Here is a 27,564-nt window from a genome sequence, read left to right as displayed (position 1 = left end):
ATGGCACATCGCTGCAATGAAGGATGTCGCAAAAAGAGGTTTAGGAGGACGACACTGCAGGACTTGAAAGATGAACTGAAAAGCAAAGGTGTTGACTGGAAGCAGTTTTTAGAGACTGTGGCTTCAGTGAAATCAGACATCAGGCAAAGCAGTCCTGTACTGGTCCGCTCTGCGCGGTACCTCAAAAGTGTATCCGATGCTTTTTGAAGACCAGCAGACACAGCGGCGCATGATGAACTATGTAGGGTGGCGCGTGGTTCATCACTTCATGCGGCACGCTGGTACTAGCTTTCGAGACTTGACCGAGGCTTTCATGACGGCGAGGCTGAAGGAAGAAAGGTTCCCTTACGAGAGAAGCTGTCTGAGAGACGTCAACGATGTGATGTCTTTCGCTGTGGGGCGTGTCTTCGCTGAGACAGTGTTGTCACAGGACCATTTTGACTTTGCTGCACGGACAGTGAACGCTCTCATCAAAGGTTTCCAAGTCGTACTTAAAGAGTTTCAGTGGGCTCCCCTAGACGTGCAGTCCAAGTTTTCGAGAATGGAATACCTCGTCAGCTACCCAGAGTGGATAAAGAATTTCTCTAGACTAAACGCCTATTATGACAGTGTACGGACAAGGGGATCGTACTTCGAGCGGTACATCAGCGCCTCGCGGAATCGGTATCAGCGTTACCTCTCTGCACCTCCGATGATGCCGTACATGCATCGCAGGCTTGCAGAGTTCATCTTCCCCTCCCGGGTAGTGGACCTCGAGCGGCGCGTGGGGGCTCCGCGGGAGACCAGCTTCTACGACGTCCGCGACAACACGCTCATCGTACCGGCCGGCGCCATGCAGCCTCCCTACTACGACACGAGGCGACCGTGGGGCCTCACCTTCGGAGGCCTCGGAACCATGGTCTCCCGAGATTTCGTCAACGAAATGTTCCACACGCCTGAAGGAATTCTAAAAGACGACAAGCAGAAGACAATCTTCAAGGACAAGACCCAATGTCTCCTGGACCACATCAAGAAGGGATTGGACCCCAACGCAAATCCGGACTGCTCGAGCATCGTCACCGACGTCTTCGCGCTTCGAGTGGCGTACGAGGCGTACCAGATCTTCGTCGACGGCAGGGACGACGACACGCTTCAGGGCGTCGCTCAAATGACACCGGACCAGCTTTTCTTCATTTCGGCCGTGCGTACGCTGTGCACCAGCATCAGGGAGCAGCACTTTTCTCAAGTCGTGCTCCTGGGCAAGAACGTTATGGAGATGGACCTCATCGACCCAGCAGTAATGAGCATGCGAGAGTTCGAGGACGCCTTCGACTGCAAGCAGAATAACTTCACGTCTGGCGAGAACTTGTTCAACAAGTGCTTCTACCCTCCTCAAGCATCGTGAATGCAAGCACCGTCGCAAGCGAAGCAAGTGCTGAAATAACTCTACGGGAATGAACGCTTCTGCAACCAGAAAGAAATGCCGACTCAGGTGCGTTCTTTGTTGCCACCTATACGTCATCCACGCAGCCTAGACCGGCTCGAGACTAGAAGAAAATGCCTTTGACCTGACATTTCTTGTGTAAGCTCACGCGCCAAGAAACTATGGCAAAATGTGGCATTGTAAATATGTGAATACAAACATTCGTACGGGGCCTTCATCAAATTTTGTTTTCTTTTTTCTTTACATTACAGCGGACACGTTATCTGAAAGTTTTTTTTTTTTTTTTTGTCGTGCGCTTTTCTGGAGACTGGCTTGACTCCTTACAAGCATGTTGTTGTGTGAAGCTGTGAACTATGTTTATTAAAGTGGCACTTTCTGCATATGAAAAACAGATGTTTCGATGACGAACACATTTATTTACCATTCTGAAAACTTGGTTCCTGGATACATAATTTATTCACACAGAAAGAAAAAAAGAACTGGCTCAGTTTCGAAGTTTTCTCTTTTTATTTTTCGTCGAGATTCCCAGGTTGTAGGGGTACGTGCTCGTACTACCACGTTTTCCTAGTGATGTCACTGGTGTTAAAGAACATCTTGCAACCCGTGATATTTGCAAAGACGCCACTCCACTTGTAAGTACGCGCTTTCTCAATAGCAAACAACAAGACTGCCGATGGCCGCCATCCAAGTGAGGACCTATTCAAACATGCAAATATTCAACCGTGTCCTTGATGTCCAACTCTCGTGTTTTGCTGGCTTTCGCTGACTCAAGAAACATTTCTTTTCTTTCACACGGTAGCGCATAAACTGAGTACAAAGATAAACTGAGCACAAGCTGCCGTCTTGTATACAAAGATAAGAGATTTTAATTGTGATTTCAAGCAAACTGTTAGCGCATTAATAGCCGATATAAAGTGTTCTGGTTGTTGTGAAAAAGGGAAATGATGAATCTTGAAATTTTCCGTGTTTTTCATTGAATAACAAGGCAATCATAAGGAACGTTTAGAAAAAGCATGCAGAGACACAAAAGTGTTGGCCACAGTTTAAGCATTTCTTTGGTATATTATCTGTTATTTCCTTTTCTATATTATTTTTAACACGAAAGTGTTTTATGCCGGGGTCCACCAAGACTTAAGTGACGTATTTCCGTCACGGAAATGACGTCGAAAAAATTTACACGATCAGATGGCAAAGAAAAAAGGTTCAGTCAACGGGCATCGAACCCACGATCGCTCGGTCAGCAACAACAGATGCCGGGCAGGCTATCCACTGCGCCACGGTCACAGACTCTAGAGGCTCTACAAACGCGCCTTTTATATCTACCACTCTACCGATCGGCGGGGGGGGTGTTGCCCTCTGGGAGCAGCATGCTAAAATAATTTGTCATTACTGTGGCCTCCGCGATCAGCACCTGCAACGCGTTACACGTCCGTCCCATTCGGTGCGTTTTCAATAAAGTTCAATTTTGTCAATGCCTTAACACACCGCGAGGTGGTGATCTTCGCCCAAGCGTCGTAAAAGCGTCGGCCTCGTTCATAGCATCACGCTAATTCCAACCAAAAATTGCTCTGCGGCGCGCGCCTGCCTCACCTGGCTGTAACACCGCGTTCCCCGCTCACGCGCTCGCCCCGAGAAAAAAATCACAGCATATCCACGGAGTGAATGATGATGAGTGGACGAAGCTGCGGAGGTTCATCGGTAAACCGTGAATCTTCCGTGAATTCTGCCCAGTACATCATCACCGACGTGAGATCGGGCGCGTTTATACTAAAGGTTCGATGAGTTATGACGACTTGCAGCTCACTTTAATTTTACATGTACGCTGTGAATTTTCATTGTTTAGAAAACCATTGCTTTAGAAAACATCTGGCGTCTTTCGTTAAGCAGCTGGCGTCTTTTCGTTTTGCTTTAGAAACATCTGGCGTTCGTTCGTTTTGCTTTTACAAAACATCTGGCGTCTTTCGTTGGTTTATTTCATCAATCAACGGCGTTTTGAACAAAATTCTTATTGTTTAATCACGCACAGGAGAAATCTCACCAGGCACTACCTTGGAGGTAAACAATGGCTGCTAATGGGAATGAGAGACAGAAGAAGTCGGCTTTTAGCTAACACTTACACTTCTACTTCTACTAACGTTTCCTACTGGAACATGCCAATGGCTCTAATGGGGAATGAGAGACAGAAGAATTCGGCTTTTAGTTAACGCGCACGCTGCGAATTTTTTATTGTTCAACAACGCACAGGAAAAATCTCCCACCGGCACCACCTTGGAGGTCAAAGCGTAAGACTGGTTACGCACTACGACTACTACGACTACGACTACGAGGGACGAACGGGTGCCGCCTTAAGGAGCTTCGCCCCTAAAATCGAGGCCGGGCTACCGGGGCGGCACGACGCGCTTTGCGTTTCCGTCTAGTGCGGCCGTGGTGTTCAATCATATTTAACATGCCGCGGGATGCCGACCAAGTTATCATCCAATATGCGACGCTCTTCTGGCTATCACACCTCGTTCTCTGATTACGCTTTCACCGTTAACTACTACAGCTACCACAAGGGTTTGTTTAATCATTTAACATGGACGTTAGTCGTCGGGATGGCACATGTACCACCAATCATCAAAGTGGGTGCATCCACGTTAAACGGTGCTATAGCTGCCAAACATCAATATAAATTGTACAAGCTATCTTATATCAATGTACAGTGAACATTCAGTTACTTCTGTAAGGGCACGCTTTACTTTCGTGTTATTGCGATTCCTATGACGGCGGGATCAACCATCTTTTTTTTTATCAATAAGCAATCTTCAAATTATCATGTAAATGTTAAGATACCAAGTCTTGACCCATACCCCAGAGTGGTTATGCGCCGTAGTGTTGAGGCAACAATGTCCACCTGTATCTGATCATATAACAATAACATTTTATCTTCAATGGCATTTCTCTTTCGTGTAATCTTCAGGTAAGGACTACAGCCAAATAAAATTCATTTCCAAAAGAAAAAAAAACCGAGCTTCTACTTCCGCAAGAACGTCAGCCTATTTATGCACTTCCTGTGCAGTTTTCTTTTTTATATTCTGTTTGCTCATTACCGCTTCTTGGCCCGTTTCCACGATCACAATGTGGCATTGTCAACAAGAACTGATGGTCAATATACCACTTCTTAATAATGTTACTATACGCGTTGACAACCTAAGAATCCAGTACGAGCCCAGCCACCAAACTGGCGTAATGAGGTAGTGATGATGACGATGTTCTCCTCATCCCGATGGCGCTAACCCACAAGGGAGATGGGCAAAGAGCTGCCGGCAGGATCCTGAAGCTGAAGGAAGCTGGAAATTTGGATTAAAAAATTCACCGACGATTACGATACTGCCTAAGTGCGATTTGTGAGCGCATCTTCGTGTTGGGGCAAAGCCAACTGTGTTTGAAGTTTTGGCTTTCCGCGAGGTATCGACTACGCCATAAATTATCATTTTTGTGAAGTAGGACAGCACCCACTACGCCATTATTCGTCTTTCTGCCGAGAAGCGAGGTACCCGCTCCACATCTGTGAGGTATTATGTGCACTTTGTTGACGCTGCATGTGGCTGATGAAGGTGAATTATGGCTGAGTACTTTGCAGTTGGTGGGAAGCATTAAACCACACACTCGTTGCGCAATTAGCATTGTGTGACGACTGGTTGTTATTTTACTCGACTTCCACGCAATATTACATAGGTTAACACGATTCCTTGCCTGACATGACGCCTGGTTTTTTTTCCCATTTTTGTTTCTACTGGTTACTTTTCCATGTCTATCGGTTACGCCACGGACAGCGACGGCGACGCCGCTCAACGCAGGAACGGGCGCCTAAGAGCTGCACTCAAAAATAAAAATTCTAATAATTGAAAATGCTTAGCGAGCGAACGGTCAGACTATCATCTGGTCTTTTCAACGGAGATAATGACGGATTTCGAACGAAGAATAGCAAGAGATAAAAATAGACTAACACGGCAATCTTTTTTGCTTCATTTAGGTAATGAAACACAGCAGATCAGAAATCCCTGTGACTATGATCTCATGAACTTCCGCCAAATGATAAAATTACTGTAACATTTATTGCTAGACCTAACTTTTTTAGTGAAGCTATAAGGTATATTTTTCTCTTATTACAATATCCACGACAGAATAAAAATAAATGCTCAGTTGTTTCGATTTCGTTGCAAAACATGCATCATAGAGACGGCTTGAGTCCAGCTTTATGTAAGGAATAATTCAATTGCTGAATGCGGGAGTTTGCTGTCAGCTTAAGCGTTTTTACTCTGCTAATATAGACGCCGGGCTTATTGAAAATTTAGTTGTGCTTAGATAAAATATTGCCTTTGGCCGAACACTTGTATCAGGATCTTCCTATAATATTTGTACAAACCCTCAAGTGCCACTCTAAAATCAGCAACACAAAAATGTCGTAAAATTACCTCCCTGAGACGCGAAATCGCGTTTGACGGTGCAGAAATTAGTTTCTCAGTTTTCCCCGTAAAACTGAGAAGAGCGTTTCCGTCAGGGACTGCTGCTGCATACAGCTGAGAGACGACCGACAGTGGTTTGAAGTCAGGAAAGCCGTTAATTTCCTGCAACCCATAAGGGAGCACGGCACAGCGTATAGGGGTAGGGGGGGGGGGGTTGAAGAGGAACTCAGTAGAATGTATAGTACTCTAAGTCGCTACCCTTTCATCTAAGCAGCAAGGTCACGCGATCGAATCCCGGCCCCGGCAACATTTCGTGGGAGGCAAAATGCCAGAGGCATCTGTGCCTAGATTTAGGTGCACGTTAAAGAACATTATATGGTCCAAATTTCCGGAGCCACCACTACGTCTCTTGTAATGATATCGGGGTTATGCGACGTAGGAACCAACAATTATAATTATTTGGGAAAAAGCCTTAGATGCCTCATAAATCGCGAAAATTCACCATCGATGTCCCGCGGCGTCGGCGTCATCACGAGTGATGCAAAAAATCATCATCACGTGATGACGCCACAGAACGCCGGATTTTGTGATGTCGTCATAAAGTCATCGCGACGACACATACCGCGACGTCACACGACACCGTCGCTGGGTCCAAGGTGGGCCGATCACGAAGGTAGTGCAAAACCAAGTCAGGTGCGGAAAGCTCGAAATGCCTCCGACCTGGAGGCAGTGCTAAACGACGTTAGGTCAGAAAGCTTTCGGAGGCGGCGGAGGATCAATACAGGGACTGAGAAGAAAAAGAAGATGGCTTTCGTCTTCCAGTCGACTTAAGCGAATGCATTAGGGACCCTGTGAGTTTCTATTACTATTTCGTATTAGCACACGCCCCTGTTGCCTTTGGTTGTCGCTGACAATAAGGAGAGCCTATTCGTGATTCCTAGGTTGCGTCCAACTGTGTAGTTAGATGAAACTGGAAACTTCAGCTGAGAGAAACTGTCCCCGTACAATTGCCATAACATCCGCTTCTCTCCGCCCCTTTCTTCGTTCTTGGCCCGGAGCCGTCGCCTTTAAGTGTGTCGCTCTCTCTAAGCAGCGCAGCTCTGCGCCCGTCGCTTTGAATGCGGCTTCTTCGTAAATCAAAGCCGCCGTGTCGGCAGCGGCCAACTGGAAATAGAGGCCACCTGCGCCGCACCTGGCCGAGCCCGCGCGACAGAGCGCCTCGCGTTCCGAGCAGCGGGTCCCCCCAGCAACTGACAAGGAGTCCCGACGGAGTGAGAGGAATTCGCTTCACCGACGACGCAGATTGTTTTTCCCTCTGCGCTACAGTTCACTGCGCGCCGCCCAGGTGAGTCTCTGCCTTTGTGTGTTTGTGAGTGCGCACTTAACTGCGGCTCGCCTGAAACCACCGCGAGCGCCGGGACACAACCTCCCGCGCTCAGCGCGAGCTGTCAATTTGCATACGTGGATGCAAAAGCTTACCCGGTCGATTGGCTCGGTTTGTCAACGTTGCCGTTTCTTGAGCCGTTGTTTTCGAAGTTTCTGAATGTATGTCGAACTCGGAGAGCTTATAAAAATCCGACATGATATGTAGTCTGCATATATCCGCAGTTTTCTAATATGGAATTATGTTCACACGTGGCTGACAAAGAAATGACATCGGTTACATAGTGCACTGCCAGGTGTGGCGACAAATGTTTTTCTCTGAGAGACTGGGGCACAGATCCAAGGATGTATTTAGCAGAGATCGATTGTACTCAGTTATTAGCCTGTCCTTCAAGCGTCTATTACATTATTGTGCTCGCGCCGGGAAATGTTCGTATCCATTTTTTAGCTTTTTGAATTCAGTACACGTCGATTGCAACAAGTGGCGAGAAGTAAGAAATATATGAATCGAGTTGTAAAGTTTTGCAAAAGAACATAGGTCAGCGAGTACCTTACAAGTTCTCGCGGTTGCTTTTATGCAGTATATCAGTGACATGCTTTCGCTGCGGCTATATACTGTGATCGTCGTTAAGCCTAACGCTCCACTAGAGTCTAACGACCCATTCGCAGTCGACTATTTTCGAAGACTAGGGTGATACGAATGTTGCTCTGCTAGAGAAACCCGCTTGGAATGAAGTCAAACCGGGCTTTGCTGTGAGTAATAATAATGTCTGGGGTTCTAACGCCCCAAAACCACGATATGATTATGAGGGACGCCGTAGTGGAGGGCTCCGGTAATTCCAATACCAATACGGGAGGTACCGGGTTCGATCCCCAGTGCCGGCCGCCCACTTAGCGGTTTTCAATAGGTACAGGCGGGCTTCGTAGTGGTGCTACAATGCGGCTGGGGTGCGGAGCTTAAGACGCTTGGAGGATTCCCAACCCGCTGCACGGGACCAGTGGCTTAGCTCTGAAGTTTGGCAACAAATGACGCGATCGGTAAGTCAAAATGGCTACAGAGATGTTGGATCTCTGAAAACTGTCCTGTGTACTTCTTTTGTCATTTGCCCCTTTTTGTGAGCGCTGCACAGTCCTAAGTATGAATCAATACCAACTCGCTTAATTTTCTATTCTAAGTCTGAAAACTGAACAAGCCCACCAATCGTGGCATGGTAACGTTATGTACTATAGCTAGCTTGGTCACACTGAATTTAGGCACGTTGCGTGAGTGTGTGATGTGATAGATTTGATAGCACGTCCCTCAGATTCGATGTCCAATTTTCCTGTCGAGATGTCTGGAAACAAGGGCTTATAGTTGGAGAATGCTCTTGTTCCCCAAGTGTTCACCATTGATCAGCGGCCCTCGCTATTTCCTTCGCGTATTTTGTTACGATTACCTTTCGCTTATTTTTTTTTTTTTACGAATTAGTACTTTTAACTTAACAACTACTTAGTGAATTCAAGACCGGGGTCTATAACAGGTTCACGTGATCACACGAAAATTTCAAATTTATTTTACGAATATTCGTTCCTGATATTAACAAATCTCTCTCCCCAAACCTACGAAAAAAAAATTCGCCTTGCGCGTATCTCACCCCGCGATCTTTCCTTCATGCCCCAACGGGACAAAACAACGTAGAAAACCTTCAAAGAAATTGACAGTTTACTAGAAAGAGTTACACTATTCTCAGTATTCCGTAACTGTACACGTCTGAATAGCGCCAGCATTCAGTTAATCTAACTAGACTCCAACACTAATAAAAGTGAATTGGGGGTTATTAATCATCAATTACTCGTAGTCCCAGCTAGCCCCCGTCACAAAGTGTGTCACTATAGAGAATTTTTTCTATGCAGTTACGTCGATTGATATTGAAAGATGAATTTATTTTTAATAGTACGGCATAACCCTTGCGCATTCGTCCGTTAGGTCATTGACACTGAAGTGGTTCTATTCTATATCAAGAAGACAAAGCATAGATGTTTATATTTTGATGTCAGCGAAAATGGCAACAACCGGGGGGCAAGGGATAGGGGTGGGATAGGGGTGAGTTTTATTTCAACATCGCCATTTCTCATACCCAATTCCATTGTGCATTGGCAAGTGTTTCTTTAGGTAAAACGATGCAAGTTGAAGCCTACGCTATTTGAAACACAATGGGGGTGGGGACACAATAACGCATGACTGTTTCGAGTACACGGGCATTGCACAACGAAGCACATCGGCGTTCTTTGCTACCTCGAATGTTGTCGTCAGTGACTGATCGACATGTTTCTACGGTTCAGCCGATCTTTAGCAATCTTAGCGTTAGCATTGTTATTAGATCGCTTCCCGCATGAACTAGCGAAGAAACGCCTTTTTTTTTACGAAACTAGGTCTTTTTCAAATGATAACTACTCAAGTTTGATTATATAAATTTCAGAACGAGGAGGGAAATGAGGGCCTTAACGGCTGTAAGTGCAGATAATTGTTTCAATCACGTTTCATCATTACCATGAGTGAAATGATGACTGCAAACATGTAACGGTCACAATGCTGTTTCGTGTCCTATACGTTTTTAACAAATCACCTCCCACCTCAAGATAAGCATTTCACCAAAAAAACACAGGCAAACTCAATATTGAGCACTCAACAAGCTTGTTGAGCTTTTAACGGCCAAGGAACTTCGTATCCAAGCAAAAGTAGAATGTGCGATTCAATCATGATCATGCTCATTAAAATTACGTTTGTTCTACTTGCTATAAACCAGCCGGGGTAGCTTGGCAGGTTATGCATAGCAAGCCGCTATGCTCGAGGGTACGGGTTATAGGTTCCCAACCACGGCGACCGCATTTCGACGGAGATGAAACGCTAAGAACGCCCGTGCACTTAGATTTTACACATTAAATATCAAAATTAGCCCGGAGTCACCTGCTACGGTATGCCTTATAATCATACTGGGCTTTTTCCTGAAAAGTCATCGAGAATTATGGCAAAAAAGTCATTGCTAAATTTTTTAAGCGCAACGGACTTGCACGAATAAAACTTCCTCTCGGGCTAGTTGGTGTTGTATCCCAGACGTCATCCTTTTTTTTAGCGCAAACAGGAAGAAAAGAACGAACTGGCTGAGAAGAGAAGAATACAGTGCACAGGGCAAGCGCTAAACATCAACTGGCTTTATTTAGAAAAAACCACGGAAAAGACAGATCACCTAAAGCGCATGCGCGCAGTCGTAGCATAGCTAATCAAAGATCGACCTGAATAATCTGAACTCGTTGCCGTACAAATGTATAGACGTATCACTAATACACTCTGTGCCCTTGCTCTTAATATGGAAAGCTTCTAGCAACTCCCTTCCCAAGGTATCACCACCCCTACCCAGAATCTTGATCTCGCTTAGCCGCGGTGCACACGTGCAGGCTGCGCAATGAACCGGTAAATGCGCATTACTACCATTTTTCAACGACAACTCATATTCCCGCGCACGATCGTTGATGCACCTCCCGGTCTGACCTATGTAGGTCTTCCCACATGATAGTGGTATGGCATACACCACGCCCATTGCGCACCTCACGTACGGCCATGCATGGTTCTTTTTGCATCCATGCTTCTCTTTTTCATCGCATAAGCGTGCGCACAGGCCACCCAGTTTTTCTTCCTGTTTGCGCTAAAAAAAATGACGTCTGGGAGTTGCACGAGCGGCGGTAGTTGTAGTCTGATAGCAATGCCGTATTCCGGAAAAGACTGACGGACTGTGATGTTGTGTGTGTATTCTCTCTCTTCGCTCTTCCAACTTTCAATCTCCCCCATCCCTTTCTCCAGTGTAGGGTAACATACCGGTTATTCTAAACTGGTCAACATCCCTGCCCTTCCTCTCTGTCTAGTTTTCCTTCTTTCCTTGCACGTAAAACTCCAGAAACTATTAACTTCCTGTAGGTCTAGTTAATGCATGTTCAGTATTAATAATAGACTTACATCCAAAACACGATCACAAAGAAAGAAAGCATGCACAGACAGCACGAGCGCTCGCCTTCAACTGTTCATTTCTTGAAAACAATAGGCACGTGAAGGTACATTTCAATACACACGCCGAGCGCGCATGTTTCTTGAGCAAAGTGAGAGTCAAACAGGGAGAGTGCACATGCCCGCTGCGAATGCATACTGAAAGGCGCGTTGATAAGCCTATTGTCTCCAGGGGGTAAACAGTTGAAAGTGAGCGCTCGATACGTGTTATTATCGTGGTCATCATTTCCGCGCTGTCTATTATTCGCGCATAATTTTTGAACATGTGAGTGAACTTGTACATCGCCTTCCCAAAACTGTGATATGTCATCGTCGGACTCACGATTGATTGATTGATTGATTGATTGATTGATTGATTGATTGATTGATTGATTGATTGATTGATTGATTGATTGATTGATTGATTGATTGATTGATTGATTGACTGGGGAAATCCACGTCTTTGACACACGACGTAGTTGTTGAAGGGTCCTCTTGTGTACGCGTCCGTAAGCTGGTTTTTCGTTTGTTCAAGTATGTACCGACAGGCCCATCAACAGATTCTCCAGCCTATCTAAAGCTGTGGCTGAAATTTCAGCCCTCGGGGTTCTTGCATCCCGTCCAAGTCGCAATGGGACGACAGCCGTGCCAGCTAACGAACGCCCAGAATGCCTTATCGTAGAGTAGCGAACGGCAAAAGCTCCTGCGCGACGCCTCGGCTAAGGGAGCAATAGCCGTATGGAAGCAAAAACTGAATAATAGAATGACCCGTTTCCGCTTGCGCACTCCCGCGCCCGCCTTCCTCTGCGTTTGCGGCCGACCGTTCGTCAGCGCGAGCAACGCCGTCACACGGCCTGTCACAGCGCTGAGGCCCCGAAACCTTCAACTCAGAGCGTGTGTAGGGTTTCTGTTCGGCGCAGCTAGTGTCCCCATTTCCGAAAAGCTGCACGTGGATATCCGCTGATTCTGCTCCATCTTTTGCTGCCAGCCACAAGTGTGAGTGCTGCGTCGTTTGCTTCCCGTAGTGTCGTTGGGCATGCGCTATCTGCACGTTCAAGCGGACGTCTGCCCTGTTTCCTGTCGCGATTCCAAAGTATTTCCTCTGTTTCCAGCAGTGTCGCGCTTACCGAGCACATTTCCTTTTCTTCTTTTACCTTCGCATACTTGCTACACACTTCAAAACTCTACATCAATTATTTCTAATAATGATTATAATCATCATCATGATAATCATCTTTGTTTTTGTGATTCTATAGAATTTTAGTGGCTTGATCCAGCTAAAGTAAGTAGTTACATGCCCTCTGCCTTAACAACAATATTTGAACATAGTATGGACGCAGTAACGCCCCCTGCGCTCGCGCTAAAGCTTCGGCTGACGACCGAATAACGATCCCCATAACCTGACACATCGTCAGACTTCAGGATTAACGTCTCCTCTATACTGCTCCTGCCGCGATCCTTCTTACCGCGTGAACGCCAGTTAGCACTTAACTAATGTGCTTAACTGCTGCCACGTAGCCATGGTAGCTCTTTTGCACCTAACGTAATTAGTGCAAGTGAGAGGGCCAGTGGTGGATTAATGGTCATTTGCGGCCGATGATAAGAAGGATATCGATATCTTAGTTGGCAAAAACAACAATGGCTCGACCACCACCCCTGACTTCTTTTTCTTTCAGTCATTAGAAATCAGGAATGGACGAATGAATTTTCAGCTTGTCCCTGGGGTCACGAATCACACAATATGCGAAATATCTATAATTTTTCGGGTTTAACGTCCCAAAACAACGATTATATAATAATAATTATTATTTCTGGGGCTTAAAGTCCCAAAACCACGATTTGATTATGAGAGACGCCGTAGTTGAGGGCTCCGAAGTTTCGACCACCTGGAGGTCTTTAACGTGCACATAAATCTAAGTACACGGGCCTCAAGCATTTTAGCCTCCATCGAAAATGCGGCAGCCGCGCCCGGGATTGGATCCCGCGACCTGCGGGTCAGCAGTCGAGCCCCATAACCACTCGACCGCCGTGGCGGTAATGTGTGAAATATTTCAAGTCATGACACGATAGTCTGGTTGTGTTAAGTTTACTCTTATCGTAAGTCATCCAAACAAATGCAACGCATATGCGATCAGCTGGCCGCAGCCAGCCTTATATCTAGTGTTCGTGGGCATTTTAAGTGATTCTGATTACGTCAATTATTTTGATGCCTTCGACAATCTCACAAGCGCTTAACTGAGTTACTCTCTTATATTTAACAGAAAAAATAAAAACAACAATAACCTATGCTGGAGTATCTAACAGAACAAACACGTTATAATTGTTGAAGGTGAGAACTATAGGGTGTGGTGGAGAGCCGCACTGACTGGCTCAAATCTCCAGGACCAAATTACACGTGGCTATATTCAGTGAAAAACCTGCTTATCTATCGGGCTAAAACCGCATATACACACTGACATTTCTTTGCGTGTTTCTGCGCTTTCTTTCTCATTGTGAAGCGCTTTCTCATTGTCAGCGCTTCACGTGAAGCGCTGAAAAAAGAGGGATATAGGAGACAGGACGACCACAACAAGTGCACCTGGTTTTTACCCGCGCTCGTGTTGTCAGCCCCTTAATTGTCTCCTCTATCTTGAATGCTTTATTTCACGATGAATTACCAACTCGTCCAACAAACCATCCTCCTAAGTTACATTGTGAGTAATCGAACATATTTTCTCCCTTCTGAACACACCTTCCATTCCACCAGTATCGTAACACTGCCATGCGCGTTTATTCTATGTATAAAGGCTAATTCACAGCTGCGATGCATGACTACCTCGCTAACGCGCCTACGTGCACTAACGTTGAACGATTTGAAGCGCACAAGGGTTCGCACGTCACCTGCGCTTTTCGAAGAATGCATTGCGTCACCGTCAGTCTCTGACGCCAATCAACCGCATCGCCCCCGCGTGGAATGTCGCATCTGTGTGATCAGCCACAGCCATATTCATTGGGCCATAATGCACTTATTGTCTCTTTGACATTCTCTTGCAGTGTTGCTGCTGCTGCTGCTGCTGCTGCTGCTGCATTTACAATGACACGCCACGCATCGTGATCGGCACGGCTTTGCGGGGCTGCAGACACGCCGACCGCGTAGCCGCGCTCGTAGACTGGAATTCAGCGTCGTTCCGACCGGCCCTGCCCTCGTGCACGCTGCTTTCTGCGCAGTTCTCTCGTCACTCGCTAAAGTGAGGGGCCGACGCCGAGCGGCCCGCCGCGAGCCCTTATGACAGCCGCGGTGCGTTGAAGGGTGAAGCTGTGGGCCGTTTCCCTTGCTGTCTGTGCCAAGATTTGTGCTCTGCGGCAACGAGGACGTCGCGATGGGTCAAGTGCTCCAGAAAGTCCACGGTTCAAAGGAACCCAAGGTGTCGTGTTTTCGACGCAAGAAGCTCCTCTGCGAGTTCAACACTTTTTATGGTAAAGTCGTAGGTTTCTTTCTCTTCTTTTTTTTTATGCAAAGCGTTTTGCTGCCTACTCAAAACAGAAAAGGCGTTTCTCATAGTTTTTTATTGTTAATCGCGGTTTTGCAATGGCACGTATCAAGCGAGGGTGAGTGGTTCGGTGAGTGAAAGATGTATTTAAAACAATACATTAATGTGACTAGCCCTGAGGTTAGCTTAAGCGGCCACGAGCCCCTGTGCCCAGTGATGTTCTTCAACTCTCTTGACGACCGCGGTTTAGAGATCACCGTAGTGATCACTAAGCCGCCGTCATCAAGAGAGCTTGATCATTAACACAGTGATCACCTCATTTTGTGGGCACCCATTGTGGATTTAATCATAAGCATGTTAGACGCTTGCGTGGTTATTTCGTGTGTTCACATTGTGTGTCATCTTATTATTTATTTACCCGACGTCTGTAGTAACACGCGGCTGTCACGTGTTCACTTGCGTCACTATTTTTGCGCACTAACAGTGCGTAAAAGCTTGCCTTATTTTAGAAGTTATCTTTACCTTAGTGTTGCATTCCACACAACAAAGAATTGTCGGGGCTACGATACCGACAAGATTACGCTGACAAACCAAAAGTCCGTTGCATTTGTTAGTTCTTACTCTTATCTAAACAGCCGTTCTCACCCGCAGAAGCGCCTCATCCGCAATGTCCATAATTTGGCCTGATTCGTTGACAAAAGAGCCACGGCGTGGCACCATCTCGTGTAACGGGAATCATTCTTTATTTCGCAATATCGCCTTGAACGGCGCGCACACACAAACAGAAAAAAAAACCATGGTAGGTGTTTTCGCTGTTCTAAATTCTGTGTACTTTCTTGTGGTTATAACCGGCGCTCTTTTAACGTCACCGTCAATACAGCTTGTGCATCTTAGCTACAGGGACCTATTGTGAGATAATCGACCTGATCGCGATGTCATAGTCGAAACGACTATCAAGCCAACACTTCCAATAACAAACTTCGAATCGGTTGTGACGAATTACTTAGAATTGTCATTGAAATTTTATTTTGAGAAATATAATGGCAGTTACTTGCCATGAACTGTCTGGACCCGTAGCAAGAGGCTACAAATGAGTCCAGCGTTGAACTACCACTAAAGCGTACATGCAGACTAGTATTTGATGTTGAAAGTACGGAATTTCTCACAAATGTCATATTTCTCTTATTAAGGAAAGCAAAATGAAAAAATCAAAATTGCATACAAATCTCACACTCGTCAAAAAGTAGATCGGACATCGAACCATAGTGCATGATACACAACGCATACGTAACCAGTAAGCCATAATACTCAAAGAGTCAACGAGGTATATTGAACTTTGTGTTGATTTGTTAAATAGCCAGATTCTGCACTCAATTAAACGAAAAAATGGTCATTACGCACGCCTTTATTGCTCACTTGTATGCTAATTATAACGATATATTTACACTGCAAGACGTGCCCACTAAAGCGCACATTGGTACGATTGCCTGGAACGCAGAGTACTACAGGGGACAGGATAAATTATGGTAGAAATCACACGCCCTCCTCTCAGTAACACTTAGTACAAGCTCAAACAAGAGAGAGAGAGAGAGAGAGATACTGAAGAACTCGGTGACTTGAATTAATCGATGGTATAGTCTGACAAAGGACGTTTCAAGCTGGAGCCTACTGTGTTATAAGATCATGCATGACTGAGGCAGCGCTAAAACACGAAGGCGTAAAAAATAGAGTGCACGGGACGAGCGCTGTCCTGTACACTCTGCTTTTTACGTCTTCGTGTTTTAGCGCTGCATCAATCATGCAAGTATTCCAACTAGCCCAACTTTACATTTTGCTGTCTTACAAGACCTCTTCGAGAAAATAGTTTGAAACAAGAAACAATACTAGCGCGACCACTTCTAATAACATATTCATATTCCCCTTTCAAACGTACTGCACTAATATCGAATCCAAGAATGGAAGAGCAAAAAAAGCAAATATATATATATATATATAAGACGAGTTCTTCCGTTTACGCTGTTCTCATCGCACATTTTAAAAGTGTTGGGCTAGCTTTATGGGATCAATGTCAAGCTGAAAAATATTCAAGAAAAAACTTTTTTTTTGTTTTTTAGGTGACAAACGTGTCATCTGCTTAAAAAGTTTGAACTTGGCCTCAAAGTCTTGCTCATGCTTCTCATTTAAAACTGATATCGTACACATCATTGTTTTATAATGAGCATTCGTTTCTTTTCAGACCTTAACAAGGATGGCGTCATAACAATCGACGATTTCAACCAAGCCAGGCTGGTACGTCTTAAAAGCTATATGATTTCTTCTCTACGACTGCGACCTCCTTTCTGCTATTGCCAGAAAAGAATATAGAAATTATAAACAGCAGTTTAACACATGCCCCAATCTCATCGTGGAAGTTAGTGCAATGTGTAACGTCTTGTGCCACAAAAATGCCTCGCACAACACAACATGCACCACATATACTATATGACGAAGTCGTCATTTTAGTAACACGAAAAAAACATTGTTTTTGTATTTAAAAACTAAACATTAGCTGTTTCTTAGGAAAAATCAAACTTAATCGGCAAGATGGTTGCAACTCGCAAGACACCAACCTAAACATTTCTTTGGCGTCATCTCCATCTGCCGTACGCAGCTCAAAACGTCCGTCCTTGAGTGTTTTCTTTTTATGTATATATATATAACTAGGCCTCTGCAATGGTGTTCATATTACAGAGTCGAGCGATGCGAAATTTTCTTGCACCATCATACGAACCACGGCGAGTAGTCGCCCAAGTAAAGAGAGAGAATAAAACGTTTATTTGATGTTCGTGTAGCTCCACGCCTAGACTACCAGCCCCATCTGTGAACGACTGAGGAAAACCAGAGGCAGCCGCGAAAAATTGAATAAGTAGTCACGGAGAACTGATGGGGCAATGGAGAGGGAATATATTACAGCGAAAGCTGTTATGAGATCATTTCACCGGCCGTTTTTGGCGCCGTAGTTGTCCGCCGCCGCCGCCGCCGCCGCCGGTGTCCGTAACCAGTATCGCTCGAAATAAGAAAAAAAACTAAATAAGAAAAAGATTCCAGGATGGAACGAGGTTCGAACCTGGGCCCTCTGCGTGGGAGCCCAGTATTAAACCTCTGAGCCATGCTGGTGCTTGAAACTGCTTTGCAAAAAGGTCCTATACAGGCTTCATGTCGGGAAGGAACCACATTAGCATATTCAATATAGCATGGTAGAAGAGTAAAATAAGCACCAAGCGTCGCACAACGCGAATTCTGTAACCAGGCGTCACACAATGCGAATTGCGCAACGAGTAGGTTGTTGAATGCTTCCAACCCATTACAAAGGGCTTTGCCATAATTCTTCATCGTCATCAGGCACAGCATCAACAAAGTGCGCATAATGCCTTACATGCGTGTAGCAGGTACCACGGTTCTCCGTAGAATTACGAAAAATGGCACAGTGCCTGCTGCCCTACTCCTCAAAAATTACAATGATTTATAGCGTAGTGGGTTCCTCGCAAGTACACTTGTATTGGTTGCCAAGGAAGCCCATCAGTGCGTGATCCATTTCCTCGGTGTGTCAGTAAAATTACAATGATTTAGAGCGTAGTGCGTTCCTCGCAAGTGCACTTGTATTGGTTGCCAAGGAAGCCCATAAGCGCATGATCCATTTCCTTGGGGTCTCAGTAAAGTTTTTCGCCTCCTCCACCGGCTCTCTCCCACGTCAACAGATGTTATACAGCAAGACGGGAGAGGGAAATAGCGACCGGGCGTCACCCAATGCAATTACATAACTGGTGGGCCGTTTAAAGCTTCCAACCCATTACAAAGGGCTGAGCCATAATTCTTCATAGTCATCAGTCGTCGCGTCAACAAAGTACACATAATGCCTTACAGACGTGCAGCTGGTGCCTCGCTTCTCCGCAGAATGACGAATAATGACTTAGTAGGTGCTTCCCAACTTCACAAAAATTGTGATTTATGGCGTAGTGGGTACCTTTCTAGTGTACTTGTATTGTAGCCTCAAGAGAGCTTACAATGGGATCTAGAAACGCCGCTCTTCCAGCTTTCGCTGTGACTGTGCTGCGGTTTCAGCGCAGGCCTGGCGTTTTTCTATCCTAGGCCTCTACCTACAGTCTTCTTGGTGTTTATTACATTTACCTGACTTGAAACATAGCCTCCGATATAGGGCGGTGCGCTGTTTTTATGCACGCTCGATCTCGAAGGCAATGCTTGACGCAAACATTGCCGCCACAGTGGGCTCAGAAGATCAACAGTGTCAATTCTTCCTACCTAACAAAGACAATATCCTCAGAGGGAGGTTAAAACGCAAATACATTTATTTATTTATTTATTTATTTATTTATTTATTTATTTATTTATTTATTTATTTATTTATTTATTTATTTATTTATTTATTTAAGCAACACTCAGTTCAGTGAGTTGGGTCGTAGAGAATATGAAGACGCGGGGTCGTGCGTCTGTTACACATCCCGACCCAAGTTGTTTTTAGCTGAAAATGTACGCGACAATTCCGCCCAGTTTACGTCGATCAAAAATCACACGTAAGAGATTTCGAACTCATATCTTCCCGCTGTGTGGGTCAACATTGGTAAGCGTGTTTGCTGTTCTATTTCTTTGTCAGAAAGGCTGATATAAATTATTCATATGGTTTCGGTGTTTATGAAGCATTGTTAATGCTGACAAATGCGTTCCGTCAACACGCGCCTGTATTCGAACGAAATAAAAGCGCCGCGCATTTTTTTTTCTCTTTATTTATGTCTTACGTATGTTGTTTGTGCAAATCACTCGCAATTATATTTATGGAAGAAGGTGACTGTGAATACTTTTGAATTGAGTTCAATTTCAAATTTTTGAGGCGAGGACACCGCATCAGAACAAGAATTATCTCCAACCTCAGCAAATTTTAACACGTAGGAAACAGGGTCGAACTTTACCAGAATAATGCACAGAAAACTAACCGCAAATTTCCCGCGAACAGAACCCAAGAGTTAGCTAGCGGTAGCCAGTGTTGTTGTTATCGGGTAAATGCGGTAGGCTTCAAACAAGCTGTAGAGCGTTTTTTTTTAAATAATAATAATTCCTGTTTTAGCGTATATTTTGGGTCGATTATATATTTATATGATAATTCTTATATTACAGTTTACATAACAAGAGGTTGTTGCCACGTTTAGCTCAGAAAATGCTTTTGTAAGCAAACTTGAAAGCGGCATCTGAAAGTCCTGCTTACGTCCTGACGAATGCCCTGCATTTAAAAACCAAATTGTCCACATTACATCCTCCCTCGCGTAAACACGGCCCACTCGCGAAGCATCGCTCATGTGTCATAGAAACGCCCACAGTTGTAGCAGCGTATCCTCTGCGGTGAGGTCATTTATGTTGCGTTTTGACGTTACAGCTCAGATAAAAAGCGTAAGGCTTGAATTAGGTTGACGCGCAAAAAAGACATTTTTCATAGCTGGACGTTCTAAAATTATTCGCCTCAACCTAGATACGTCATTTTGTTCTCTTGAGCTATTGACGCGACAGATGAATTTCAGGCTTTCTTCCTCGCTCAAAGGCATGTCCCAGCCGTTTTCTGAACGCGCGAGGATTAATTAGTACGTCAGAATCCTGTTTCATGTACGTATGGCCCCGTCGACTAAGTGGAATGGCGCAGCATGTTCTCTTGCAGGACAACAACGTGGGCTGTAATAAACTTGATTTTATCCGCTTAGCTTGACATGTTTTCGCTCACAAATTGTTTAAAACTGGTAAAAAATGGCGTAGACGGAAAGTAACGCCTAAAAGTGCAGCTATTCGCGCGCTCAGCGACTTCAACGGAGCCATAATAATATATATCTTAAATATTAATTTGTGAATTTTAGGTAGTCAGTTCATAATGTATTTTACACTGGGTAACATCTGTCATTTCCAGTAACGCAGACTACAATAACGCAAACTGTCACAAATTATCATTAAGAATTCTGTGTTTTCTAATGCAACGTCCTATATCTTACGTCGGGTTATCTAAGCAAACAGAATATACCTAACTTCAAGTGCTTCTCTTTAGGTTCCGCGCACCATGCATCTAACTGTTTGGAAGTTTAAAGTGCCATTAGTGCAGGCAATGAATTGTTTTTCTCAAGTCGCGACGCATTGTCCAAGAAAGTCACCTTGTTTGCGTCAAACAATGTCCTGATCCTATCTAACTAACCTGGGTGATTCTTTATTCCAAGCACATCTGCAGGCTGAACGGCTGGAAGGAGGGATGTCCGAAGTTCGACAAGACAAAGGAGCTCTTCGATGAAATATGGACGCTGCTTAGGGAGGATGCCGACTGCGACTCGGACGAAAGGATTACCTCCGAAGAATGGGTACGATAACTGAACATAACTTCCCTTTAACTGTAAACAAGGGATCATCTGAAATCAAGAATTCGTTAAACACACACACACACACTCACGTGAGTGCGTGTGTGTGTGTGCGTGCGTGCGTGCGTGCGTGCGCGCGCGCGCGCGTGTGTGTGTGTGTGTGTGTGTGTGTGTGTGTGTGTGTGTGTGTGTGTGTGTGTGAGAGAGAGAGAGAGAGAGAAAGAGAGAGAGAGAGAAAGAGAAACTGACCGACTATATCTCTTTTTCGCTCTTATTTCTTCCTTGGTTTTTTTTTTCCTTTTTGTTCAGACCCCGCCCCTTGTCACGTTCGACCAAAATGAGACAGTGTATCTATGTATGTATTACGGGAATGTGTATTTAAACTCGATCGCTATACACAAATTTTATCTATGATAAAGGCATGTCCCTGGTCGAGACGTTACAAGAAATGTTATGTATTTCACTGTGACTTTTAATATATATATATATATATATATATATATATATATATATATATATATATATATATATATATATAGAGAGAGAGAGAGAGAGAGAGAGAGAGAGAGAGAGAGAGAGAGAGAGAAAATTAAAAATGATAACAAATTGAGACATTGATAAAAACGCAGCATGTGCGCACCCCCTTAGAAAATAAGCATTTTTAGGGTTCGCATAAACCAGTATTGACAGAAAACTAATCTATACATTGACGACGAGAAAGTTTCTTACAGCATTGGTACCTAACCTTCTATTTTTGGATTGTGACCAGGATTCAAGAGCTTAAAATGTACAGATGACCGTGAATAATGTTCACGCTGCTGGTCATATCAGCTGTTAAATTTCTAGACAGAGTACGCACATTCATGATGCAGTGATTCACGCATACTCTGTGGTGAGAGGTAATACGCGTCGCACCTCCAGTATGTAGTCCAGTCGCACCTCCAGTCGCACCTCCAGTAGAATATTGTAGCAAATTTTGCCTGTAAACTATGTGTACCTTCCACCCTGTAACGGCCCTCTTCAGGGCTAACAGTATGAATGAATGAATGAATGAATGAATGAATGTAAAATTCAAGATCACGACATTCCATGCTTGATATCAAACCACCTTGTTTCCTGAAAATGCGGTATATCTTTGGTCGTACATAACTAAATCCAAGAGAGGGCAAACGCGTGAGGGGAAGACAGAAAATTAGGTGGGTAGATGAGATTAAGAAGTTTGTAGGTATAACGTGGCAACAGAAAGCACAGGACCGGGTTGATTGGCGGAACATGGGAGAGGCCTTTGCCCTGCAGTGGGCGTAGACAGGCTGATGATGATGATGATGAACTAAATCGAGAAATGCATCTATAGCACTTAATTTACAAAATTGTAAATCTTGATCGAATTCGGTGGTACAGAACATTTTTAAAAGGGACACTAAAGAGCAAAACGATTTTTCTCGCATTAGTAAAGTAGTCTTCCACGATACGAAAAACGCCACGCTTTCTGCGCGAAGACGCTTAATAAGCGAGAAAACGCGCAAAAAGAAAATACAGGTGGCGACGACACCTTGGAAATCCCGCACCATTTGCCGTGACGTCACATATTTTTGACGGCGCCTGCTGCCTAATCGGTTAAATCGAAGTACATTGTCCTCTGAGGGGGCCAGAGACTTGACATAACGAGTTTGTGGAAATTTCGTCGAGCCAGTGGCGCCGAAATACCTTAAATGCTCTTTGAAGTCTTTTACGTCACGAATGTCAAAGTTCGACGCGAAATTTAAAAATGAAACTTTAAACTTGGTTTTCTCCTCTAATAATAAAGCTATGATGGTGAAATAAACTACACAAGAGTTCTCCGAGCACACTTTATCATTCTAAACCAATTCATTGTTTCTCTTTAGTGTCCCTTTAAGGTAGCCGACTGGGCTAGTGGGTTATTCATAGCGAAGATAAACAGCGCAAAAAAGCACGGCCACGAAAGGCATAGACACATGTGCATGTCCTGTGTGTATGATCTTCGTGGCCTTGTTTTCTTTTTTTCCGCTGTTTATCTTCTTGGGACAGAACAGTAAGCTTATCATTAATAGAGTAAATATTGTTCAGGCATTGCTAGATTTATAAACACATGTAATGGGTTGACGACGAAACACAATACTCAAGCATGCAGCGCACATGCCTAGTTCATCCTCGTTTGATATCTTTCGATATCTAACTGAATCGCTCACACTGGTCGCAAGAAATTTCACCCTGATTTTTGTACGATTCACGTAAGCCAGTAATACGGGTCAAGTGTTTTTATTCGAAGCAGGACATACGAGTTTCCGTCATGCGACAGCTCAGTAAAACATTCTAATCATTTTGTGTCACAAGGTCCCTAATATATTGTGAAGCTATGGATGTTTTCGGTTTTAAGTTAATTATCTTCAACTTAACCGTTAATATCTTACAGAAAAACAAATGAAATGTTCCAATCTGTTGACTTATAGTTGATGTGGTTGTTATAGCTGTTACTCTTCCGTGGAGCTCCAATGGGAAAACTGGCGAGTACAGTAAAGGAGCACTTGAGCACACGACTAGCATTTCATTTTTTAACGGCGGAGCTATTTAAGACCGAGGTAAATCCCTGGGGATCCGTCGTCCGCACTTTCTAGCCCAGCTGCGAGAGCGAAGCCTGACGAGAATCGCATGGGTACAGCTAAGTGGGTGAGAGGGGAGCCTAGTCAGGGTTGCCAATGGTGGCTACTTTTCGCCAAATTGGCGAATTTGAGAGACCCGTGGCGACCTAAAATTATGAATGGCGACTTGGCGAATTTTTGGCGATTTTCGGCTTAGGTCTCCACTGAGTTAGGCATCCTAAGATTAGTGTCTTCCCAATGAATAAGCGGCAACATTCTCTGTATTTTTCTTGGTTTTGAACCCACGAGTAGAATGTGCACATTACGCGTCATTCGGTTTGTCCGTCCTGTAACTCCTGTGCATCTCCTCAATTCGTCTAGATGCAGGAGGTACTGGAACGTCCCTCGGCGACATTTTAGCAAAATGTAAGTCAGCGGACTGCCTTGAAAACCGCGAGGCGGCAGTGTCTATAAGTTTATGGCTTTAGGTGTTTTAAGCTTCTCTAAAGTGTCGCTTCTGAAGGGGCTAGACGATGGGTTGGCCACGTGTTCCGACCAATTGTTCCGCCAAAGCTCCAAATGTTCTGAATCGCTTGGCGACTTATTCACTGTTGCGGTACCCCCAATTCAGCTCGCAAAGACTGCTTTGGAATAGCGAAGGGAGGTGGATACACGGCTATTTGTGCAATAAAGAATATTGAGGCATTTTCCAGTGTGCTCGGTGAGCGTGTGCAATGAAAATAATTGCTATATAACATTTTACATTGTCAACCTGATCCTTAATAACGCGTCGGATTGACGCGTGTAGATATAGGTGACTATAAGAAAGGGTCGGTGGCGTCCGGTATCATATTAGTTCACAATGAAAAGGTGTAAGATTGCTGTAAGAATCCTGTCGTGTTACCTTCAATAAACATTTTAATCCTTTTATTTATATAAGGGTACGTAAAGCTGTCTACAAAGAACGCTTTCATGGTTTTCGCCTAGGGTTTACCGCACTTTTACTTTTGAAACGAGCGGACAGGGCTGGAATGATATCATGAGCGTTTCATTCATTCACCCTCGCGCCACCACGCACATCTTGCGGCTAGTCGGAAAAGCAGCACCATGCACTCCCATAATGAAGCGGGCGATACGACTGGCATCGAGAAACGTCAATATAATTTCAGGGTCTTGGATGGTACTGTATTCTACGGGGCTATACGTGAGTGGAAATTTTTATTACTAGGTTTGCCACACATATCCAGAATGGCGACTTTTCTGGCGAAATTTGTAAAAAAAATGGCGACTTTTGGCGACTTTTTGCTCGTCGTTTGGCGACATTTACTCGAAAGTCAGTGGCAACCCTGAGCCTAGTGTAGCGAGTTGAGCCTGATAAAGAAAGGGGGGCAATGTGGAGAGGGTGAAGCTGCGTAGAGAGGAGGACAGCAAAGGCGAAGCTATGGCGGGATCGAAGCAGGCGGTGTTCGAAAAGCTGAAGGTCCCGCACTCGTTCTGGAATGTTCGGGAATGGTCAGGCTAAAACTGATGCCACCAACTCCGCTGTTTAATCAGCCTTGTCAGTTGAAACAGCACGTTGCCAGTTGAAGCTGCGCATAATTTTTTGTATTCTTTGTTGGTATCTGTCTGTGTCACCTTCCAGATAAAGCTTTGGGAACGTCGCACAAAGCTAGAAAGCCAGGACCAGGAAGAAGGTGCGCCGAAATGGCTGGTCACTTACCTCTGGTTCCGCTTCAACATGTACGATAGGACAGGTGAGTGCTACTCAGCCGCTTAGCGTCAGATGAGTTTCGCATATTTGCTAGAGGCAACAAATATTCAGAATGTGCGTTCATTAATGCTGTGGAAAAGTGTACGTAGCGGTATGTTCACTGTGTTGGCTGTAAGAGCTGCGGGTTTTGTGTATAGTATATAGTATATAATAGTATATAGTGTATAGTATATAGTAGTAGGTGGTGTCTTTATGAGAGAGTGCTTTTCGTGAACGTGCGCAGATGCGTGTGTGTCTGTCTGTTCGTGCGAGCGTGTGTTGGGGAGATGGGCGTAGTCGTGCGCAGGGTTCACTATAGATGTGGGTGTGTGAGTGTGTGTGTGGCGGGGGGGGTCAAGGTCTCACCGCAACACCCCCCCCCCCTTAACCACCACGCCCCTTGAAAGAGTTGGAAAGGAAACAAGCTTCTCAATTGATGCAAAGATGAGATGAAAATCAAGCAATGAATTGCTGCTGTCTTTGATCACTGGCTTTCCGGGGGAGTTGGCTAAGGGCGGGAAGCAAACCCTTCTTAGAACCCAACCTCAGGGGCCCTCGGCTGTCATTATCCTCGAAAATATGCACGGCTCTTACAATTCACATTAGGCAATGACGGGATAGGTTCTATTATGCAGGGATATGGGGTTGACTTAGAGTCCTCCTTAGATGACTAGGGGGGGGGGGGGGGGGCACTCCTCCCCTCACTCCTGCTTTCCCCGTGCGCACACCTAGGAATGTGGTATTTAGAAAAATACCCTGTTATCCTAAATCATGTCGTTTTGTTCTGTTGCAGGAGATGGCGTAATAGACAGCGACGAATTTAGCTACGTACTGGAGGACTTCGGCATACCCCAGAAGCAGTCCAGGCAATGTTACCTAATTATGACTGAGGTTCGTTTTTTTTTCTTTATTTATACGCTTCCTAGTATTTACATAACCGAGCCGGATCAGATTTCTTGCAGCGTGATTACTGGGAGCCATCGCTAGAGGCAGCAAATTTGAATACTTTTCGACGATGATTTCTTTCTGGATGCTCCACGAATACTATAGCTTTTTTCTTGAATATATATATATATATATATATATATATATATATATATATATATATATATATATCGCAGGACGAAAGAGGGCATGCGTACGCTTATTGTTTTACAATAATAATCAGTCAACTCTAGACATGACCGTAGTTATGCGATCAAAAAATCCGTAAACAGGGGGTGGGTGCTCGAGCCGACGTTTCGACAAGTGGACTTGTCTTCTTCAAGGCTAGAACTGAAATCAGTTCTAGCCTTGAAGAAGACAAGTCCACTTGTCGAAACGTCGGCTCGAGCACCCACCCCCTGTTTACGGATTTTTTCATCGCATGCTTCCATCTTCCACTTCCTGCCGTAGTTTTGCGAGCAATACATCAACGTAGGCAGAACGTTCTGCTTGCCTAGCGTTAATAATTGTTGGTGTTGCACGTCCCAAAACCACGATATGATTATGAGAGAGGCCGTAGTGGAGGACTCCGGAAATTTCGACCACCTGGGGTTCTTTCACGTACAGCTAATTACAAACACATGGGCCTCTAGCATTTCGCCTCCATCGAAATGCGGCCTCCGCGGTCGGGATACGATCCCACGACCTTCGGGTCAGCAGTCAAGCACCACAAGCACTAGACCACCGGGGCGGGTGCTTACCCAGCATTCTATGCCACCGCGTGTCACATGAAACAATTACATATACCGAAAATGTATTATTTATTATAGCCCACATTTTCTTCAATGCTGCTCATTTGATAATGGGGAAAAATACAGTGCGCACGCATACGTTTGCACTTGTGTTCCAGTCATCTAGCGCTTGCACTTCGACATCGTTTGCAAAGTGAGCAGACTTTCATTCTTATCTTTACGCTGCATTTTTTTTTTATTTAGAACGACACAAGGAAGTTGGACTACGACTACTTCTGCGAACTTGCCGAGGAGTACCTGACTTCAGATGATGAGTGTGCACTCGGCAACTTCATCACAGGAAGGCTCGACTTTCGTCATTGACTCTAATTTCGCCTCAGTTCTCATTCACACGCTGGCATGTCACGAATGTCGCC

At 44.8% G+C, this 27,564-nt stretch overlaps 2 protein-coding genes across 2 annotated transcripts; both read left to right on the top strand.

Annotated features, from left to right (window-relative positions):
• The first annotated feature begins 196 nt into the window (after positions 1 to 196).
• On the top strand, positions 197 to 1,384 carry LOC125758608 (neprilysin-4-like). The gene has a single exon (XM_049415963.1). It carries the CDS (start codon positions 197 to 199, stop codon positions 1,382 to 1,384), a length of 1,188 nt encoding a protein of 395 aa, XP_049271920.1.
• A 5,727-nt stretch (positions 1,385 to 7,111) lies between these two features.
• Positions 7,112 to 27,534, top strand: LOC119393735 (calerythrin). Its single transcript, XM_037660854.2, has 7 exons — positions 7,112 to 7,216; positions 14,306 to 14,728; positions 16,979 to 17,031; positions 20,988 to 21,125; positions 25,365 to 25,476; positions 26,266 to 26,363; positions 27,392 to 27,534. The coding sequence occupies exons 2-7, from the start codon at positions 14,632 to 14,634 to the stop codon at positions 27,509 to 27,511; spliced, it is 618 nt and encodes a 205-aa protein (XP_037516782.1). The 5' UTR covers positions 7,112 to 7,216; positions 14,306 to 14,631; the 3' UTR covers positions 27,512 to 27,534.
• Positions 27,535 to 27,564: the final 30 nt, after the last annotated feature.

Source organism: Rhipicephalus sanguineus, chromosome 5 (assembly GCF_013339695.2).
Source record: "Rhipicephalus sanguineus isolate Rsan-2018 chromosome 5, BIME_Rsan_1.4, whole genome shotgun sequence".
Classification (NCBI taxonomy): Eukaryota; Metazoa; Arthropoda; class Arachnida; order Ixodida; family Ixodidae; genus Rhipicephalus; species Rhipicephalus sanguineus.
This window is presented reverse-complemented; position numbering and strand designations above follow the sequence as displayed.